Below are 17,832 nucleotides of genomic sequence, written 5' to 3'. Positions count from 1 at the left end.
GATGCAGGCGAGCGTCTCAAGAGACCGGCCCATCTGCTTCCCGTCCGCGTTTTTCCCTGCAGGGGCTGAAGGATGGACGGCAGCAGAAAACACGCAGAGGCAGGAGGAGGGGTGGTCTGACTCCACACATACTTGGTTGTGGTGAAGAGCAGTCCATAAACCACTTTTCTTCCCCACATACAAAAGTAATCATCTCATGGTATGGCTGAAATAATAACCCACGGAGCGGCGAGCCCCCTCCTCCCTGAGAATGTCTCAGGAATTCCCGTGTGGACCACAGTTTTCTCCTCGCCAACTTTCCCTCACTCCTGCAACCTTTTGACTACCCCCCCCCATGAACAGTTATTCCCCTTGCCTATTCGACAAGAGTTTACATCACCCCCCCCCCCATCATCCATCGAGCAGTTCTCCCAGAAGAACAACTGAGAACAACGTGGCGGGTTTTTTCTTCAACACTTCACCGCGGTCCGTCCTCCAGGCGCGTTTATCAATTTTTCCCTTTTGAATGGGATCTGATCAAATATCAGTTCCATTTTTAAAGCAAAGCAGTGCAGCTGCTTCAAAGTCTAGATCTGAAGTCTGCAACCTTCAGCCCAACAGAAGAGCCGTTTGTCGCCGAGCAAATCCCAGAAGGAGTCGCAAAAATACAACACTGCTGTGTATTTATGTTACTAGGATTTATAAAAACTGAGCTGTTTTTTTTAATGAATAAAAATGGAAAAATATAAAAAAGATTTTTTTTTTATTTCTAATATAATCTTGGTTTTTCAATTTTTACAAAAGGAACTTCTGAGTTAATACTTATAATAATATAAAGTCACCCTGTGACACAAAAGACCATGTTGGTAAGAGTATTGTGAAGTATTTGTAGGGCTAATGCAAGTTTCACACAAGTCAAAAATTCAATTTTCCTACCATAAACCCAAAATTCACCAATTCACAATAAACCCAGGACTCCACTTAATTTAGCATCACTTTGAATGGAAAAAAGGATAAATCCAGACATGAAGGGGTTAAGTCTACCATCGGGGGTCATTATATTTTTCTCTAACTCTTCACTGATGTTAGCTTAGTGCATTCATGATTCCATAGAAAACCATGTACAAAAAAACAAACAAATATAAATGTTTATCTTTTCCCGTTTGGACAAAAAAAATAAATCTTTTTGTGCATCTTATTCTTATAATAAACCGATCTCACAGGAGACCCAACTTTTCACCAATAATTTACGGCGGGTGTTTTCAGATTGGACACAACTTAAGGTGAACCAGAATTTGTTTCTCCGATAGTCCGGGACAATTTTTCAGTCTGAATACATCCAGGCGGCCCCCGGTCCTGGACCAGGAACCGCTCTCTGACCCATCTTTGGAGGTGGTCTCGGTTCATCTCCAATCGGACTGAGCTTCGGGTTCGCTCTGAGATTCCTCAGTCTGAATACAATCCGTCCTCGAAGCGGAACAACTGGACCGAAACGGCCGCCACAGCAGGTGGTCATGTGATGTAAACAGTCAGAATGTAGCGACAGATGAGCTGCAGACCAATATAAAGCAGCATTTGTCGTGTTATCAAACAGAAAAAGAGTCCAGCTGTTTGTTAACACAGCTGAAAACGCTTCCTATATGCTTTTTTTGTGTCTCATCACACAACACGGCGCTGCTGTGACGTCATCCCAAAAGCTACCTTGTAGTTTTCTTAACAGAATTCTCCTAAAACAAGGTCATAACACCACAACAATGAGACACGCAACTCATTGAAATGTGACTGGATGAATGCAGGCTCCTTAAAACAAATTTTAACGTGATCCACATTGCCACTCAATTACCTGACAATCTATACATTGTAAACGCTTAGTAGCATACTTTCATACATGACGCAAATGCAAACAAATTAACTCTCTTTTTCTTACCTTCTTAGTTTAGCCAGAGAACCACGGAGTCAAATGTTTGGCCCCGGTGTTGTTATAGGCTCTCTACTTCTGATGTACAATGACATTATAAACTACGGGTTCCTTATTAGGGTTCAGACCATTAAGATAATAAAAGCTTTTAACTATCTATAAACTAGAAACACCTAAAGCTGAGAGTTTAAGAGGTGACTTCAGAGCATTAATATCCATTTTGAGAATAAAGTTCAAAAACAGAAAAGCTGTAAAGTTGGACCGCCTGACTGTGACATCCACATCCCGGAGTCCTAACAGCTGCAGATGCAAGACGTCTAGGAGTCCAATTATTTTCCCATCAACGGCAAAAGTCAAAGCCTAACTGACCAAAACATTGCAGGCATTGCTGTAAATGATATGTAGCTCACTCTGGGGGAAAATGTTTGCCTTCCTTACCAAAAATCCACACGTCTGCTGGTCTCTGACCAACAGGAAACCTTTACATTCAAGTCAGTCGTCTCCACCGATTCTGAGACTGAAATGATCCAATTTCACAACATTTACAACAAAAGTTGCATTTAAACAGCAAGGTATGAAAAACAGGTTATATGGTAAACTAAAGTATCGTAGAAAGTCGAGAAAAAGTCACTAAATGTTTGACTAAATGAATAAATATGAACAAAAGCCCAGTTTGTCTCTAGTACCTCATGACAGTCTTTGCGATTTCTTTTTAACAAATAAAAAACAAATAACTCGTTGAGTTTAAAATATTAAAAATTAAATAATAGTTTATGAAAAGCCCCTCAAAATTACATTTGATTGAGATTGTATGGTGTGAAAAAAAATGAATTACCTCAAAGTGGATGGACTCGGATAAGAACAGACGCCAGCTGCAGCCATTAGTGGATGAATTTTTAAAAATCAGCTGATTAAAAACATAAATAACGGCTGACAGCTGCACCAGTGAAGCACCAACCTGAATTCTGGATCAACCATTGGAAAAGAATTCGTGAATTTGGGCAGAGAGCATGCTGCTACCTTCATCCAATGACATTTGTGTGTTTTCTGTAGGATCCACTTATTTATTTTGTGACCCTAAAGTGCCCTTTAAAATGTTTGTGAGTTTTTTTTTTTTTTTTTAAAACAGGATGAAGCAGATTACAGACAAATATAATCACAATCCCAGTGTGCACTGCAGGGTTATAGATTACCCATCAGTCTGCACTGAGAGCATCATGGATGCAGGTTTACTAATGGAATGAAAAGGCGGTTCATTCAGTCCTTCAGAGCAACTGGACTTTGAAGGTCGATCCAGAAGAGGCTGCTCATCTGATGAACTGAAGACAAGTGATGCTCCGCTCTAATAGACCAGTGTTTTTCAACATTTTTTGAGCCACGGCACACTTTAACCTTGACAAAAATCCCGCAGCACACCAGAATCCAAGAAAAAAAAAAAAAGGAGAAACTCATAGTCTGTATTGATCTACAGCCCCTCTGCAATCTCACGTGCATTTTAGTGATAATTGTGGCAGAAAAAGCTGGAAGCTGCAGCTGTTTTTTCTAAAAGATGTAATAAAAGTTAAGTTAGAAGATTTAAAAACTGTTTGATGTGTGTTCGTTGTGGTTTCAAGACGTTTAACAAGAAAGACTCATTGTGCGCTGAGACGCTGTCACTTTAACCCAATGCATCATGGGAGATGTAGTGGAAAAATCCGCAGACAGACAAGCGTCTCTGAGCTTCATTGTTTTGTTCACTTGTTCCACGGTCTGATACCGGATTCTGTGGAAAGCTACACCACTAAAGACGAGCTTTAGCTGGTATTTTTGTTGGAACTGAGAGACTTTATGAGCAGAATCAGAACACGGAAGTGAAGACTTTAACCACTTCTGATTGGTCAGACTGATGACATGTGATTAAGCCTCCAAGAATGATTGGTGGAGACAGTTAAAGGGGCGGGACTTTTCTGCCAACAGCTGAAGCTACGGCTAAATCGCGGTACCGTCATTCTTGTCAAAATGTCTTCAAATAAATCAAATAAACCCAAAGAAAAAAGTATTTTATGATCTTTCATATTCCTAACTACTCTGTTTTATCAAGGCCTGTTTGGATGAACACAGAGCTGATATCCTGGAGATGGGAAATGTTTTTTGATCAGTTAATGAGGGCAATTTCCCACGGCACACCTGACCCTCTCCCACGGCACACTAGTGTGCCGCGGCACACTGGTTGAAAAACACTGAAATAGACGACCCTTTAAAGTCCAGCTGCTCTGTGAGAACACGACCTGGATGACTGAGAACCTTCAAGAACGAGACTGTACAGCAGCTGCTTTCTCATGAAGAAGTGTTTTCCCCCAGTCTTGACACATAACTCTAACGTTTAGACCGACCTGTGTCCCGCAGCAGTAGAAATGTGTCAGAAGAAGGTTCAAGTGTCACGGGGCAGAAGAACTGAAGAATGAAATCGATCTGCCATCAACTATTTTGCCCAGAAACTCCTAAATCCTCTTTAAAAACTCCAGACATCGGCTCCTCTCAGAGTTCTCCAGTTTGTTGCAGAAACCAACATCTGTCAGCCTTACTGAACGTACCAACTCAGATGCACACAGTTCTCCTTCATTAACCTTTCTGGGACTGGTTCTACTCAGACTTTAGGAGTATTTAAATAGTTTTTATGTAACCGATGGGTGCTGTTACTTTACTTGTGAATCTTGCTTTACACTCTGTTGCACCAAAGTTCATTTTTGATAAATCTGGAGAGTGAGGACGACGCTCTTTGGTTTCTTCAGTTTGTGGTCCAGGTTTCCACGGTGACCTATCGTGCAGGACTGTAAAGGAACCTTTCAAAATAAAGTGCAAACCTCCAGACTGGCTCTGACTGTTCATATAAACAACCTCAGTGAGCATTTTTTAGTCCACCTGAACATGATCAATTTGCTGCAGAAACCGTCCAAGAAGTCGACAATGAAAAAGTCAAAAAACATGATTTTCATCAGAGGGGGGCTTTAAATGTAACCAGTCAGTGAAAGTTTCTCCTCAACTTTGCTGTTGTGACCAGAACGAGCAGATCGTCACTAAGACCTGGTAAAAACAGAAATGCAGGAAAAGAATCTGAGTTTGGACAAAAAGGATGTCGGAGCTGAAAGTCCAGCAGGACGACGTTCTGATCCGAAAACTGGGAGAAAAACAAACAAATCTTTCATTCCCTAGCTTTTATGTCAGCAACCACTTGCAGGCAAAATTAGATTCAATCTTGTGAATTTATGAAGGGATCCCTGTTGTTTTTCTCTCATCGTCAAGTATGAAAAAACAAGTCAATTCTTATTAAAGCTCCTTCAGGAAACAATGATCCTCACTCACTTTTGAAATCTAAAGACAGAAAACATTCATTTCGATATCTTTTGCATTTGGGACGTATTGGAGTGATTTTTTTTTTAGCTTTTAGAGAGTGGTTGGAAATGTGGTTTTGTCATTTTTTGTATTTCTTTAGGTGATTTTTCTGTGTTTTATGTCTCCGTTTCCCCTCAAAAACACATTCTAATCAAAGTTAGAATGTGACTGAACAGCTTTCTGAATCGCTGATCTGAAGGACAACGGTGAACCTCCGCTGCACCGTCTCTGTGGAAACAGAAACACACTGGTTTCACTGTAAAATCTGTTTATGTACCACTTTTTAGAGGATAGTATTCTGGCTTTGACAAAAAGTATTGTTCCAGCTCGATGTAGGCCTGTAAAACTCTTGACATTGAAGACTACGGAAACACGCCAGTCCTCTCCAGTTCATGAGGACACCGAGAGGACGGCCGGCTCTGGAGAACAGAACCCGTCCTTCTAAAGGCCTGTCCCCTTTCAGCCGGCGCTCGGTCTGCTTTTTTATTCTTCTAATTCCAGGCATAAAAACCTGGGGAGCAGCGGGAAAAGGTTGTCAGACACAGACGGTGACCCAGGCCAGAACTGGTTTGAATCTAAACCTACAACCTTCCGCCCAAATCTGCATACAAACATGAGCTCGCATTTCTAAAACCCAAGACGAGTTCATTCAAACCAAATGAAACTCTAACGGCGACGCTTAAATTAGTAGCTAGGCTGCTTTTAACCTCCAGTATAAACCCACTGATCTCTTTATCGGGAGCACCTGTTTAATGCAGAGCAGCTTCTGAAGACTAAAGCCTCTTTATTAACCTTTCTGCTAAGCGATACGGCCAAAGTCACGTAAAAAAAACAACAACGGAGGTAGAGACGCAATCGTGTCCAATTAAAGCCGTTTGTTCAAAGTATAAAATGTCGAAGCTGCTGATTAGGTTGAAAGTAAAGAAAACTGATGAGGTTCCATTTACTGCAGATTCTTTAAATCCAAAATCTTCAGACAGAAGTGATCTGGATCTTTGGATCTACCTTGTATTTTTTAGCTGAATAGGTTCAAGCTTAAAGGAGAGCCGGTCTGAGGAGCAATGCTTCCACTGTGACTCACCTTTTAATCATTTCGGCTTTAACGTTATCTTTCTGATCTGTCTAAACACAACCTAAAGTTGATTAAAAAGTAATAAAAATATGAAGTTTATCGTTTCCTTAAAAACACCACTGAATAAAATACACGCAATAAATAACATTTAGTCCAGAGAAAACCTACAGGTGATCACAGTGGACCTTCAGGGAGGTAAGAAGCAGGCCCTGACCATGACGTGCATCGTCTAAAGGACGTGGTGAAGACGCTGAAGCTCTGCATTAACAGGTTGGAGGCGTTAGGAGAGCAGATTTTCCTGGAAGAGATGAGTCTTAAAGAGAGAAGCTCGTGATGCTGCTGCTCAACCAAACCCATTCACTGCTTCTGCCAAGACAGAACTCACTTTTAAGTCCCACTCTGATCACCTTCTGATCCATGTTCAAAACGTTCTCAGAGGTCTTTTCATTATGCCATCTTTTAATGCCAATATGCCAAGTAAAAGTTTCTGCGGAGCGGCAGAAGTTCATTGGAAATTCACCTCTTTGTTTACACGCTCTCCTGCTAGCTTACAGCTCCTCACACTCCCAACCTAACAATAATGATGCAAGAGAAATGGCGAGAAATATTGGGGCTATCCTTCCGCATAATTTCAACCAAATTGCAGTTCAGACGAGGAAAACAAAGACGTACATGGATCCATCTGTCTGCAAGTGGACGCATCAGAATGGAGCGGAGCTGGAAGTTTGTGGCCCGCTGACTGTAGTTTGTTGCAAGTTTTTTCAAACAGGACTTGTCTTGTCTGCTCCTGATTCACGATTTGAATAAAGAAATTCTCAGAAAAGCAGTTTTAATCTCCATCCATCCACCCACCTTCTTCCACTCATGGGGGACCGGGTCGCGGGGGGAGCAGTCTAAGCAAAGATCCCCAGGCTTCCCTCGCCCCGGCCACTTCCTCCAGCTCCTCTGGGGGATGTTCCCAGTCCAGCCGAGAGACACAGTCTCTCCAGCGTGCCCTGGGTCTTCCCGGACAGTGGGTCATGCCTCGAACCCCTCCCCAGGGAGGCGTCCAGGAGGCATTATTAGATGCCCAGGCCACCTCAACTGACTCCTCTCGGTGTGGATGAGAAGCAGCTCTACTCCGAGTTCTCTGCAGCTGACCGAGCTTCTCACCCTAACTGTAAGGGAGCGCCCAGCCACCCTATGGAGGAAGCTCATTTCAGCGACTTGTATATGGGACTTCGTTCTTTCGCTCATGACCCAGAGCTCATGACCATATAACTAACCATATAACTACGGACGCTGCTCCAATCCGCCTGTCAATCTCGCGCTCCGGTCTTCCGTCACTCGTGAACAAGACCCCAAGATATTTAAACTCCTCCATCTGGGGCAGGAGCACTCTAGAGAGATGGCAAACTACTGTTCTCCGGTCAAGAACCATGAACTCAGGTTTAGCGATGCTGACCCTCACCCCAGCCGCTTCACACTCTGGCGTAAACCGCCCCAATGCATGCTGGATGTCCCGGCTCGATGAAGCCAACAGAACAACATCATCTGCCAAAAGCAGAGAGGAAAGCCTGTGGTTCCCAAACCAGACCCCCTCCGGCCCCTGGCTGCCCCTAGAAATTCTTTCCAAAACTATGAACAGAAGTTTTAATTGCATATATATATATATATATATATATATATATATATATATATATATATATGTGAGCGTAGAAGCCACAATCCAGGATGAAACACCAAGATGCATGAGTACATCAAGCTCAAGGCCCCAAATGACAGTGTGCTCAGTGAATGTCTCAGGCAATGGAGAACAGAGGATACAGTGCTGGAGGACAGATCATCATGGGAGGACAAACCCCTGCATGGGATGTACCACCGGACCATAACTGAAGTGGCTGATATCAAGAAGTCCTACCAATGGCTAGAAAGGGCTGGTCTACAGGACAGCACTGAACCGCTCATCCTGGCAGCTCAGGAACAAGCCCTGAGCACCAGAGCAATAGATGGCTCAGATCTACCGCACCAGACAAGACCCAAGGTGTAGGCTGTGCAAAGAGGCGCCTGAAACAATCCAGCACATAACTGCAGGGTGTAAGATGCTGGCAGGTAAAGCATATATGGAGCGCCACAATCAAGTGGCTGGAATAATATACAGGAACATGTGTTCAGAATATGAACTGGAAACCCCAAGATCAAAATGGGAAACACCTCCGAAGGTGGTAGAGAATGAGAGGGCAAAAATCCTGTGGGACTTCCAGATGCAGACTGATAGGATGGTAATGGCAAACCAACCAGACATTGTAGTGGTGGATAAAGAACAGAGGAAAGCCGTTGTGGTGGATGTGGCAGTGCCAAGCGATGGGAACATCAGGAAGAAGGAACATGAGAAACTGGAGAAATACCAGGGACTCAGAGAAGAACTGGAGAAAGCCTGGAAAGTGAAGGTGACAGTGGTGCCTGTGGTAATTGGAGCACTCGGGGCAGTAACCCCCAAGCTGGAGGAGTGGCTACAACAGAAACCTGGAAAGACCTCAGACCTCTCAGTCCAGAAAAGCTCAGTGCTAGGAACAGCTAAGATACTGCGCAGGACCCTCAAGCTCCCAGGCCTCTGGTAGAGGACCCGAGCTTGGAGGAGAAACCACCCGCAGAGGGTGAGAGGGGCGTTTTTTTTTTTTTTTATATATACCGTACAGACCGAATGTTTGGACACACCTTCCCATTCATTTGAATGAGAAGGTGTGTCCAAACTTTTGGTCTGTACTGTATGTCCTTTATCATGAGAAAAACACAAGACCATGTTAAAAACACGACTTTCAAAGACAGACGTTTGCAAGTCCGTTTGAGTTTAATCTACTAAAAACAACCCTCAAAATTATTTCTTCTTTGTTGCGATAAATTGGGTGTGTTTTCTTCCTCAGATGCCGTTTTTCTTTGGTAATGTTGATGGTGGAAGCTGCTGCAGTTTGGTGACACGTTGAAACGCATCCTGCAGGCCTGCCTGTGCACTGACTCATGAAGTCAACAGGCTCTGCCAAAAGGGCAGCAAGCGAAACCAGAGAGAGAAAAAAGCTCATTTTTGGTTATATTTGCTTTTTTCTTAAGGATAAGCTCTGAGGCTTTTCTCTAAGACAGGATTCAGCACCAAAGGGAGGGTGAGTGTATTTTTATTTTTTTAAACACTGCTGCACAAGCTAACACACGCCAGCCGCATCATTTTCCATTAGTGGGGCGTTTGTCCTCGTCGTGCAAAAGTGCTGACTGACAAAAAAACATAAAAGAAAAAGGATCCATCAGGCCTGCTGGTTTTCTGTGAGCCGCTGCTGCTTCAGGTGCTGCAGACAGAAAACTCTGGTTAATGGAAGAAAAAAAGGATCTGATCCCCGAGAGCTAAAACACTGAAGGAAAATCAATTGTGTGTGTTTGGGGGGGGGGGGGGGGGGGGTTACGCACATAGATGCAGGAGCAGCTAAATATGCACAAGTACAACAGAGGAATTTGTAGAAACAGAAGGCTCTCGGGGAGCAGCATTCTTTTCAATTCAATTCCATTTTATTTGTATAGCCGTAATTCACAACAACAGTCGTCTCAATTCTTTTCAAAATAGAGGTTTTTACAGGAACGTTATCGATTTAGTAATACATGCTTCTTATTTTAAAGTGAACAGTTTTTCCATCTGAGCATGTCTGAATGACATGAATGTTTACAACAGATGCATTTCTACGGTTAGTCACATGCACCCGTACAGGGGGGGGTAGACTGCTACGGGTTTTAGGGTTGTCCAGGCCAGTGGAAGGGGTCATAGAGAGGAGCGGCTCCTCCTAAAGGAGAATGCAGACGAGTCTCGTACGGCCACCTCAAAAATGCATGAAAATGCAACGCACCATTGCTGTGCGTGTGGCAAGTGTATGTTGAAGTATTTGTAAGGATAATGGAAGTTAGTCTCACTCATGACGAACAGCTGATGCTGTCATACGGCGCCCTTACGCCACGCTCTAGTCATTAACCACTAACCACCGCACCACCGTGCAGCCTTTGCAATCACAGTGTGAGTGTGGTGTGATTGCAATCACACTGCTTCTATTTAATCAGAATTATACAAATATACACAAACCAACTCACGCGATAATTCATTCAAAAACATGAAGAAAATACTTTGATTGTCAGCAGATACATTCAAATTTCTGCCACGGCACTAGCTCTCATCATCATCAAAGGAGACGTCTGCGTCTTCTTCAGGCCGCGGAGTGGCGAGCTCCTTACACGTGGGAGGGGCTACGGATGAAGCCATTCTGGGAAACGGCGGTTGGTGATTTAACAGAGGAGCTATGGATCCAACAATCCCACATGACATGTTGAACTTCTGCTGTGGGACCTCCTGTGGCGCCCCGCTGTGCAGCGACCAAGGCAGGCGGTGGTATCCGGTTGCTGGTTTAAATTTAAAAAAATAGTGTTTCCATTGCAGTTTTGCTAAATATGTTTCGATACGACAACCAAAAACCACATCCTCCAAGCACAAAAACCATTTTTTAAATAAATGCAAGTTTTTGTTTAAATTTTTGTGTTTCCATAAGGCTAATTTCTTCTCGCAAATCTAATTTGTGCAATTTCATGGTCAATGGAAACGCATCTTATGAAAACTGGACTGAGTGAGTGTGACGGCACCCAGGGCAAATGGTTTACTTCCAGCTCCAACCCAGTGAGGTCAATTCAGTCGCCATTTTTTCACGATGCGAACGCCATCATGTTGGAGCCAGACGACAAAAGGTGGTTGCCATAGAAAGTCTACTTTTCTATGGCAACCATTCTAACCAATCAGAAATGACCTTGTTGGATTTCCAAAGGACTGACGCCAATCTAATGTTTCAAATGTTGGACATAACAACTTACTTTTATTGAGGCATCTGATTGGTCAGTTTTTAACTTGAATAACTTGAACTACAGAAAAAAATATAATGGAAAAAACAAGGATTAAAAACCGTTAGCAAGGGCAAGGCTGGCTATCCTGACTAACAGCTGTTTATTTCTTAATAGAAGTCTATGGTATTTGGGTTATTTAGAACCAGACGTTTCTTTATTACTTAAATAAAGCAGCTTTTTGTTATCAGATTATTTTATTATTCACTGCCTCAGGTATTTCTTTTTTTTTTTTTTAAACATAAAAATATAATTCTCAGCCGCTCCTTCAGGTCTTTACATTTATTGTGAGCCAAATGAATTACCAGATTTATAAACTTATTTATTTTCTTACAAAAGACAGATTTGGAATACAGCCTGGAGGTTCCTGTATAAATATACAAGGACAATATACAAGTGATTGTCATTGTTTGTTTTTTTACACAATCAATCAGAAGCAATAGCATGAACATTTTATATTCTAGATGTTTTATTCCAGCCAGTTTAAAAAATGCAATTTTTCATCATATGTGACAAATAAAAGCATCAAAGACTGATAATTATGCACCTGGAATCGTAACGTTTGGTATTTTTTATGCTTTTAAGTCATTCTAATCCTCATAAAATGCAGCTTTTATGTGAATGTGTTGCTTCTCAAAACAAAACTATTGGCGGGAAGTTTTTAGCACAGAGCATCCAGGTCACAGTGTTGACCTCTGGTTTACATAAGCACTCAGAGGTCAGGAATGTGGAGCTGCTGGCAGGACTGTGGGTTGACCTGGCAGCTTGCGTTTGTGTATTCGCTTCGTTCTGATGGAACCCCTCTTTTCTCAAAGCAGCGGGAGATCCACAGACGGACCGGCGGCGAATAGCCGCCACATTCCAGTGACCGAGAGCTGCAGATCAGCTGACGTCAGGCGTAAACTTTTGGTTCTAAACCATTAGGAGCTGATGAAACACGCAAGAGCTGCAGGTTTGCATGTCTCGAGGGCATTTCAGGTATTCACGTGTCGAGAAATGTCACTGCCTTCATGATTTTGCAACCAGCTGTTCAAGCGGCGAAGAAGACATTTAGATCCTCTCTGACAACCTTTTTTTTTCTTTTTTAGGAAGTAGAGAGCAGGCCAGATTTGAACACAAATGTTCCGCGCATTGATTAGTTCCTACAATTCATGCCTGTCAGGCTTCACACAGCATTCATTCCGAACCATTAAACTCTGCTTTTAGCTTTTCCTGACCTAAAGTTTCCGACGGGCCCTGTGGCCTCTGCGCCGGCGGTTTGATCTTTTTCCATCTCTCTGACCGACTGAACAGGAACTGTCAGAGTTTGAAAACTGGGTGCACCCCTGTGGTGCTCAATGAGGCCTTATTGTCCCGTCCCCCGTCCCCCTGCAAGCACGTCCAAGCAGCATGACGCTTCCAGGGACAGCCAGACATTTAAAGCAAAGGTCGCTGGCAAAATGTGGAAAAACTTCAGGGAAATAAACTTTTTCTTCCTCACTAAAACCACAAAACAATAGCTTGAGAGCTCACATCTCATCATCTTCTGGGATATTTTCAAAGCGTTCCCAGTCATCTTTCTATTAGGATTTTCAGCCAAAAATCAGATCAACTGTGTTATTTTCCAAGACAGTTTATGCAGAGCGGCAGTATTTCGTTAGAAATGAGAGCTCTCTGTTTACACCCCCCCCCCCCCCAGCTATCTTACAGCCCCTCACACTTTCAACCTAACATTAGCGGAGCAACAAACAAAGTCTTATTTGGATTTATTTGTCTACAAGTGGACGCATCAGAGTGGAGCAGGGAGCTTTTGACCAGCTCAGGGTTTTTTCTACGTCACTACGTCGGCTTTTTGTCTTTTGATCTGCTCCTGATTCACAACTATTTGAACTCAGAAATACCCAGAAATGCAATTTTAAGCCTAATTTTTTTTAATATATGTCCTCCATCATCAGGAAAAATGTCACACGAACAAGTTAAAAACACCATCAGAGCGGTGAGTTCAGAAATGAAAAGGGAATCCAACTCTTCTGTTATTGGAGGAAAGAAAATTAGAAACAAAACCCTAAAAAAGATGGAGGATGAAGGAAATGCTTTTCTGTACATGCTTCAGCCGTCATCTGCAGTCTTTCTCAGACTTAAAGGAGGCAGATGGACGACAGAAATACGTGCAAAAGGAAAGTTTAAATGCACTTCATCCAGACAGGCTTTTGTGGGATGAGCAAAGCAGAAGTGTAACGAAGGCCTGAAACTTTCATATACCGTCCCTCTGTGTGCTCAGTAAGGAAAATCAAACAATGTACTTCAAGAGTAAATTAGCTTTTACTTTCATTTTAGCACATGTTGGCAGAATATTTTTTTTAAATCCCAAGAGATTATTTAAAAATGAAAGAAAATATTTGACCTTTACAACTATTTCTCTGCATTTAGTGAATGGAGATAAAGCTTTTTCCAATTTTTGTGCAAAGTCTTGGCAAACGGGTGTGAATTTCCCCCAAAAGTGGAAGACAAATTCTCAAATGAGCGAATGCACACACACAAAAACCTTCTCCCTTTATACTTTAAAAGATTTGTCTTCAGATTCACTCAGACTGTAAAGAAAATCTATTTCACTTTTTGGCTGCTAACATGTAAAACTGCTGCTGCCTCTGGGCTTAAATCCTGACAGAAATCACCATTAATGGAGCTCCAGATGAAAAAGACAAAAAAGCATCAAGGACATTTATCAAACAAAGACAGATAAAGTCAGGAAACCTAAAAAAAATCCTCACAAACGGACAGTTTGTCTTTAAAAACATCGCAGTCATTCAGGCTGTGAAGTGTTTGACTTGGACCACACTGTGGTTCTTGTCTTGTGTAAACTAACCAAAGGTTTTGTGTTCATTTGATTCGATTAAAAGGTGCATCTCCTCCTCGGAAGAGAGAATCTGTTTTCTGATAAAGTTTGAGGGATGAAAGTGAAAAACCCAGAAGCTCTCCAGAATTATCATCTTTTTGTTATTAATTCGTTTAATTTATGTATTGTGCACGAGTTTCGGCAGAAAATATCTAAAAATAGGGGGGGAAAGAGCTTCAGAAAAGGTGAAGTTCTAACAGGTGAGAGGTCAGGGGTCGAATCTTGGCCCTCTCAAATCCCCGCCCTCGCGTTGGCCAACTTACCCTCCAGCGTGACTTCTTTCCCGGCCTTCTTCAGAGCCTGGACCGCCATGTCGTGCGTCGCCTCCCGGAGGTCGTTCCCGTTCACCGACAGTATCGCGTCGCCCACCCGGAGAGCCCGGCTCTGGTCCGCAGCGAGCCCGGGGAAGATCTTGGAGATGAGGATCGGCATCCGGTTCTCGCGCCCGCCCTTGATACTGATCCCCAGCCCGCCGGACTCCTGCTTGACAACCCGGACTTTCCGCACCGCCTCAGACGAGCCGTCCACGCTGACTGGGAAATCGCCCCCTTGTCTGGATCCGAAACTCGACCCGGGACTCCCGTAGCTGGAACCGGGGCTGCCGAAGTCAGAGTTGGTCCCGTTATTCGGGTACTTTCCGGGGCTGTTCATCGTGCCGTAGTTTCCCTCGTACTGACCGCGAGTGACGCCCGCCCGACCCGGGCTGTTGCTGCGCCCTCGAGCCCTGTAGTTCTGCACGTGGTCCTGGCCCGAAGAAGAACCGCGACCGGGACTGCCCAGGTTCGACCCGGGGTCGTTTCCGTTCGACATGCCATTTCGCAGGCCAGCCGAAGAGTGGTCCCAGTGATTGGCCCCCTGTCCGGCGAACTCCGCTTCGGCTGTTAAAGTCAGCGTTTCCCGGGTGAGTTCTGCTGTCACTCGGATCCAGCGGTCCCGGAGCAGGAGGTCCAGCTGGCCGTTTCGGTCCGCTCTGGTCCAAACTGCCATTCCTCGCCGCGTAGCCTGCTCCGAGGCGGGCCGCTTTACACTAGAGTCGGCATCAACTTTTTCCTCTTTTTTGGAGTGCGCACCAACAGAAACGAAGCTAACTGTCCCACATCGACACACCCACTCCCGCCGTGACTGCACCGAGGGAGGGGGCGGCGGGCGGGCGCGCGCGCGCGGACGGAAAAAGGAGACCAGAAGAACTAGTGAATCTGACTTGCTGTCGAGAGTTTAGTGTAAAGCTGATGGAGTTGTTACCCCAGAAAGTAAACGCAACCACAACGTGGTTTTCCGGTTAAGCCTTTCAAAATAAAGCACAACACGTTGTTGATGGAAATGAACCACATGGATCACAATGTTCATGACCAAAATCAGTGACACCCACATACAATTCTAGACCCGAAAAAAATTGTAATAAATACAATTATGGGCTAATAAGTCTAAATAGAGCTCATTTAAAAATATAGTGTTTTCCTTTCTTTTTTTTTTTTTTACCATTTTCAGAAAGCTGAACGTTTAAAAGCATTGAAAAGGGAAATTTGACATTTTAAAAGATGCCCAAGTAAAAGTATCAAATTTCGAATATTAAGGAATAAAAAAGTAAATAGGTGCATTTTCTGAATTATTTCCGTACAAAAAATTAATTACTACCATTGCAAAGAAGCAATGTTTTGATATGAAGACACTGTTTTTAAATATATGTATATATGTGTACTTTATTATTGGCTTTATACTATATATATATATATATATATATATATATATATATATATATATATATATATATATATATATATATATATATATATATATATATATATAATTTTGTTATTATATAAATACTGGTAGAAAGTTTTCTTATAACAGCTACACTTTTCAGCTGCACTATAGATTAAAATGTCATCTGTGGATCTGTGGAAATTTTAAATTATGTCTTTTTAACTTAGCGTTTACACCAATCATTTAATTATTGTATACATTTATGTATGTATTTTTTGGCTTTTAACTAATTAACAACTTTTTATACTTTTTAATTTGCGCGTTTTTATGCAAATGATAAAAGGTACTCTACACATAAAGTGATTGATTGATTGATTGATTGATTATGCTACACTTTAGCCTACAAATTGTTCTTACAGTAATTTAATTTATTTTTATTTTGTATGTCTGCTTGGCTCTGCATAAACATTCATTTGTAGTTAGGGTAATAAAATGCTTGTTTTTTTTATTAAATATGTTTCGTTTTATCAGTTGCATAGATTGTTTAACTGTAGATTAAATTAGTAAACTTGAACACATCTGCAAAAACCACAAATAAAATAGAAATGAGCAATGAATTGATCGAAACCCTGCATTCTGATACTAGTTGTACAAAAAAATAAAACTCGAGCACTTGAGAAAAAGTTAAATTTGAGCACAGAAAAGTAAACAAAAATATTTTTACTCTTATTGTGAAAGTATAATCACTTAGCTTCCTGTGCAAGTCTCGGAAGTGCAGTTAGAGGGAAGTCGGAGGACATAAGTACACAGCCAATCATCGCAGAGCAGCAGATAATTTATTCATGATTGGGAGGCGGAGTTTCAGGCCAGGAATTATCGATCTGAAGACAAAGCCTTCTTAACTCACTCACTCTATTAATGGATGCTGCAGCCGACTGTCAGCGACCCGTCTGTCCGGCTTCACGGAGTTAACGGCGGCAGCGCACAGAAACGGGCTGAAACCGCTGCTTCCGGCTACGATTGACGCCTTAAGTTTATTTTTGGTGGAAGAGAAGTATTTAAAGTTCCAAGAAGACTTCTTTCCCTGTTATTTTTTAAGCGACTTATCTAAATGTAAAGTTCAGAAAAAATGCTGGGAATTCCAATTTTTTGGGTGTTCATTGAATCAAGCATTATTAGAATGATGACAAAAGTGTGTTTTTTTTCACTTTGACTCTGAAAACAAACAAAAACAGTTGTGAAATGTCCTAACACAATTATTAAAATTGTATTTTGAGTCTAATTTTACGTTTAAAAGTCCGTTAAACAAAAAACGTTTCTTTAGAAGCTACCAAAAGCAGTTGTAAAGGACACAAACATTATTTTTAAAATGGGGGGTAAAGCAAATAAAACAACTAGCCTGGGTGTACTTTTTATAAATTAGATTGTCAGTTACACAACACATGCCTTGCATTCCTACACTGCCCCCCCCCCTCCTCAGCACAGAAACAGCATGACTTATTGATCAATGCTGCTTTGTGTTTCATCACATCTGTAATCAATTTATCACAAAGTCAATTCCACTTTGATTGTTTTCTATCAGAGCAGCTGCGTTATTCACACTGATGAATTTATTGAAGTGTTTATTGAAGTGAATACATTTTTTTATCTGACGTGTAGGTCTTCACATCCCAGTCTAGAAAATATTACAAGCATCAATTGTTTTTTTTCTTGCTGGACAGTGCTGACCCTTTAGATCTCCATCAGAGGGGCAGTTGTGGAGGGGAGGCACACTCCTGCTTCAAAAAAAGAGGAAAAGCAGGGATGTACAAGTTCTCATGATCTTTAGAGACTCCCTGCAAATGCAGCAGCTGAAGAGGGAAACTCGCAGACGCAGCGCTGGCTGTTTGTCAGAAGGTTTTATTGCAGCTGAGGTTTGCTTGGTGTCTACAAGAACCAGCGCAGATTGCAAGCGTCCTTGGGGGGGAGGGGGGGGAGCAATGCAGAGGTGGGGGGGGGGTGTACATCTGCTCT

General features: G+C 42.4%; 1 protein-coding gene across 1 annotated transcript in view; it reads right to left on the bottom strand.

Moving 5' to 3' along the window:
* The window catches only part of sntb2 (syntrophin, beta 2), a 34,214-nt gene extending 18,831 nt beyond the window's left edge, over positions 1 to 15,383 (bottom strand). The window contains exon 1 of the mRNA XM_023956039.2: positions 14,379 to 15,383. Within this exon, the coding sequence (XP_023811807.1) occupies positions 14,379 to 15,102 (724 nt within the window). The 5' untranslated portion in view covers positions 15,103 to 15,383. The remainder of the gene's footprint in view (positions 1 to 14,378) is intronic.
* Between the last annotated feature and the right edge of the window lie 2,449 nt (positions 15,384 to 17,832).

This window comes from Oryzias latipes, chromosome 6 (genome assembly GCF_053564925.1).
Source record: "Oryzias latipes strain Hd-rR chromosome 6, Olatipes_Hd-rR_3.1".
Taxonomy (NCBI): Eukaryota; Metazoa; Chordata; class Actinopteri; order Beloniformes; family Adrianichthyidae; genus Oryzias; species Oryzias latipes.
This window is presented reverse-complemented; position numbering and strand designations above follow the sequence as displayed.